The sequence below is a fragment of the Carya illinoinensis genome, chromosome 7, assembly GCF_018687715.1.
Source record: "Carya illinoinensis cultivar Pawnee chromosome 7, C.illinoinensisPawnee_v1, whole genome shotgun sequence".
Lineage (NCBI taxonomy): Eukaryota > Viridiplantae > Streptophyta > Magnoliopsida > Fagales > Juglandaceae > Carya > Carya illinoinensis.
Genome location: NC_056758.1, coordinates 25501504 through 25506475, shown reverse-complemented (window position 1 = coordinate 25506475; position 4972 = coordinate 25501504). Strand labels below are relative to the sequence as shown.

The 4972-nt window shown below is 34.8% G+C and overlaps 1 protein-coding gene across 1 annotated transcript; it reads right to left on the bottom strand.

The window, feature by feature from the left end:
• Nucleotides 1–221: 221 nt before the first annotated feature.
• Nucleotides 222–1841, bottom strand: LOC122315913. Its single transcript, XM_043132241.1, has one exon. It carries the CDS (start codon nt 1231–1233, stop codon nt 328–330), a length of 906 nt encoding a protein of 301 aa, XP_042988175.1. The 5' UTR covers nt 1234–1841; the 3' UTR covers nt 222–327.
• Between the last annotated feature and the right edge of the window lie 3131 nt (nt 1842–4972).

The window sequence follows — 4972 nt, the reverse complement described above, 5'->3', positions numbered from 1 at the left end:
AGTGTTCACCGACCTTTTTGCTTCTCTTTTGAGACGAAGGCTTGTAATTGTAGTTGGTGAACACTGCAGACCCATCTCCCAATAATCCTTCTCCCTTTTAACAATTCTCAGAGGAATATCAAAACAAGAATTCTTATTTGAACCCGTTATAAACAAGCAGGAGTGACATTTCTATGTGGTTGTACATAATAAGTACTGCTTGTGAAGTGAAATGGGAAGGGTAAAGAAAAACTAGTAATTTCATTTACTGTATTTCAGTCACATTCTATTATCAAAACCACAACTACAGGTATTTGTTGAAACTCAAAAAGATGAAAATAAAACTTTCTATTCATGCTTCCAAGCATACAGAACCAGTGAGAAAACAAGACCTTGTGAATTGGAATCACTAATTTGCTGAGGGCACGACCAAGTTAATACAGAAGGGTCAAAAGTGCAGTGACTGGCACCCCACAACTTCTCAGCAGAGAGGCAAGTTTGGAACATGAAAACAGCATTGCCCATAGCATTACCAAAGAGCCAATTGTGGACATCCCAAAACACTTCAACCGGAAGGCCATCCACCACAATGGTGTGATTGCCCCTGAACTTCCACTTCAGCCTCTTTACCTGCATCACCATTTTACTATCAATCCGAATCACAAGGCATGGGTCATTTAGCCCAACGGTGTCACACTCAATTCTGACATCGTGCATCTGTCCCTTATCGCAAAACTGAGCCTTCGAACCATAAAATCTCTTCCCGAAAAGGTGCTCTCTCCTAGCAATACAAATGGCATTGGAATGAAGTACAGGGTCAACCTCAATCTTCTTATATGCCTCCTTTTTCAAATCCCCAAGAAGTAGAACCATTTCTTGGTTAAACACAAGAGCTAAATAGAATCCCTCCAATGGTTCAGGCCCAGAACCAAATTTAGCATTAGCCAAGTCCCAGTAAATCTGGATTGTACAAGAATCCACATCTAAATTCTTAGACCCTTTTCGCTTAGAGAACAACCAGGGCTTTATGTCAACCTTACGAAGGCATTGATCGGCCAAATCATCAATCCCAACGCTAAGGCCTTGACCCATCAAAGTCTTGGTCCATGTAATAGTGATCAAGCAAGACCGACCCGGCAATTTACACCTATAGACACAGGTAACCACATTTTGAGCCGCTTTGGCTGCACTTGAAGATGATGAATCAGCGACTTGGACCCCATTTTCACCGAAACAGGAAGGAAAATCCCTCATGATAACAAAATCAAGCACTAAGAGACTCTCTTTCTGATTTTTCTACGATGTTACTAAGCAAAAAGTTGATATTTCACTGCTAAATAACAAAATGTAGAGAGTGCAAGAGGAGGGGGTCTTCTACCTCAACGACAGAAGGTGAACCCAAGCATCTATCATCCGAATGCTTCAAGATCAGCCTCTCAGCACCTCAACTTGATCTAGGTGTCCCATGTCTGGTTCTTGAAGCGCATTCCGGATATGTGTGTGTGTGTGTGTGTGTGTGTGTGTGTGTGTGTGTGTGTGTGAGAGAGAGAGAGAGAGAGAGAGAGAGAGAGAAGAGAGAGAGAGAGAGAGAGGACTTAGATTTGCTTCACTGGCAAAGTCTGCCTAGTACAACTCAGAACTGACCCAAACAAAATTAGATTTGAGCAATAAAGAAACAACAGAACTGGGGAACTGGGGTGGAAGAGGGAGTTTGTATCACTGTCACATGTTTTGGGGGGTGGGGGTGGGGGGCGTGGGGTGTGGGGTGATGGTGGCGCTGGGTGGAGAGACAGAGCAGAAACTAGAAAGGCCAAGTTGGCCAACAACGTAGAAACGGCAACTACTGGGTATTTGCTGGATTTGTCCGCTTAATTATAATACCACGTTACACGAGAAAAAGCTAAAGCTGTCTCTCTGTCAAAAATAATATTCTCTCTCATATAAATATATATATATATACACACACATATAATTCCTTTTTTTTTTCTTTTTTTCTTTTTTTTCCATTCTTCTTCTCGATCCATAATTTGAAGAATCATGTGGGCCTTCCTTTAACTGACATAACACATGCAACGGAGCCGACAAATCCAAATCTTGTTTTATAATGAAGTGAATTTAAAGTTTTCTCAAGATTTTGATTACAAGGATTACAATTCTTTTACTCCCCTTGTTTGGAGTTTTCCTTCTGCAGAATTTGTGTCACCTTTACCGTAAGACCCATTTCACGTTTGGCAAGAAAGACAGATATAGTTAGAGAGGACAATACGATAAAGATCTAACGGATGTAAATTGTCTGATTTCTATGGGTTTATTCTAATAATGTCTATGGGGGTATGAACTAGTTTGACAGTTTTCTGCCATTTCAAGCTTTCATTTTCTGCCGTCACTTGCACTAATCGTCCAGTTTTTACTAATGGCAAATGCAGAAAACAGATATTAGTTAACGTTCTTACTCAACTTGAGGGTATTGAGGGTATAAGTAAGAGAGAGACGCGTCAAGTAATTTTATAAATTGATATAATTTAATATAATTTATTAAATTATAAAATTATTTTTATTATAAAATATATTTAACATATCATATAAAATTACGTTAATCTATAAAATTATTTCTATAAATATAACACTAATTTACCGTAGAGCTGATGCATTTTTTTTTTCGCTTACTCAAGACGGCCTTCAACTTCAAATAAAAAGTCGAGATTTTTTTCAGATATTTATGAAATTTGTGATGCAATATGAGAGTGTCGCTATTTCTGTTATTAAGGAACTCTGTCAACAATTGTACATCTTTATTCTTTTTAAAGTCAAGGAAAGATGGCTATCATAATGTGTATTTCCTCATGTTGAGTCGTGAGAAAGGGTTTATCATACGCATCCTTATCCGTAGCAACCGGCATGTGTGTACGATGTTTGATAATCATGTGGTCCGTTAGCCGGAACAGTAGGAACAGTATTAATCATGTTTGTTTTTTTTTTTGACAAAATTAACATTTTGAGAATCAAGCATTCCCTATATTTATTGGCCGCGTGCAGTAATCCTTGACCAGCAAAACTTCTGACTGTCAATTCCAATGCCTATCTCTGCAGATTGCAATCTAGCCAGAAAGGGTAGTGAGGAACAACGCCCTCATCTACTAATTAATTATTTTTGTTAGGAGCATCTGATTTGACAATTATAAATAAAAGTATATTTCTATTTTCTTTTAATAAAAATTAAAAAGATTTAAAAAAAAAAATTATTATTTTTATTGATGCAAGCTTCTCAAATGTAACAATCAAATCAATGTGTTGCTAAATATGTTATCTCCCAGTAAATAGGGATGTGGCTTGGTCACTTGGGTCTAATTCTATTAAGCCAAACACGGTTGCACTCAAATATTCTATAAATAATAGGAAAAATAATAATAAAATATTAAATAGTAATAAATAATTATATAAAATAGTAAAAAATATATAAAAAATAATAATAATAAAATAATAAATAATAGTGAAATATTCTCTCATAATACTCTGCTATCCAAATTGGCCATTTAGCTAGTTGATTGCTAATCTTCATTAATTCTTGATAAAAACCCTAGTTACAATACAAACGGATACTTGTGAGTGGAAAATATTGTCTCTTTTATTTTAAGGTAATGAAATGTGCCCCAAGTTCATACTCTTTTAAGCATGTTATGGGAAGATCTCGTACGTAACAACCAAAAATTTGAGAATACCCAAGCTACAACATTTTTTTTTTCCCTCTCTCTTCGACATATCATCAATGAAATATGTTACTATTCATTTTAAATTAACATCATCTAATATATAGCATACTAAATGGCTTTTTATTTTAGTTTTAGGCTTATAAATTCATTTAAAATAAGTTGAAGATCAGCATATACTAATATGTAAATATAATACATAAATAAGAGTATTTATTTTTAGAATATAGAATCAGAAAATATATGTTATTATATAAATATGAATATTTATAAAATTTAAAATACAGAATAAAATATTTATTTTTATAATATAAAATTAAAATATTTACTTTTATAATATAATATCAAAACATGTTATCAAAATACGTAAGCAACGTTCGTAGGTCTTTCTTATTCAAAAATGTTTTTGCTTTCGACCGCAAATGAAGGTGAAAAAAATTAAAAATAAATACCATGATTGAAATTGAATTGACATCCTTAGTGTGAATGGACCATAATAAGTCTTTTCTGACATTCTACCCATTAATGCCTTATCCCGAGAAACACGTTTATCTAACAAATGGGAGATCAGCAGCTAGCCCCGCCACCTTGTGATACTCATTAATTAATAGTACTAGAATTTTATTAGCCAAACCGTCTGGACTTGATGGACGGCTTCTACGTGTTTAATCCGAACACGTTCAAGGTAAATGTAGAAAAAACAAGGTCTTTCTAGCATTTTTTATTTTTTATTTTTAAATAATCTTAGAAAACAAAATCGGCCTCAAACAAAGAGATCAGACGTCGGGCACAGTATAGTTGAATGTATTAATATTCCTAGAAATCTTCAAGATAAAACTCACTCAACATCATGAGTAAAGATTGCTAGCTAGCTAGGTTTATAAATATGTTTGGGAAGTTGGAAATTATTAAGAATTATTATATAATTCCGCCATGACAGTAATGTAAAGGTTCATTCTAATTAATGGCAAACATCATTAATTGTGGGCCACCATGCAAGAATTGGTGTAACTAAGAAAGTTTCAAACTATAATTTGGTGGACCCTCTTATCTCTCTCGTTTGGGAGGTCATGGAAGTTATAATAATGCTAATTAATTAGGTAGAGATATCGCCCTTGGTTACGTGGCCTCCATTTTGGACCAAACCCATTCATTGTGGGCCACCAAAGACAACGAATTGATAATATCCACTAGAAAAAAGTTGCACCTAGCTAAGATATTTAGATTGAATTCAATCTCCTCCAATCCACTACTAACAATGATCATCAAAGTTACGAGGAAAGATA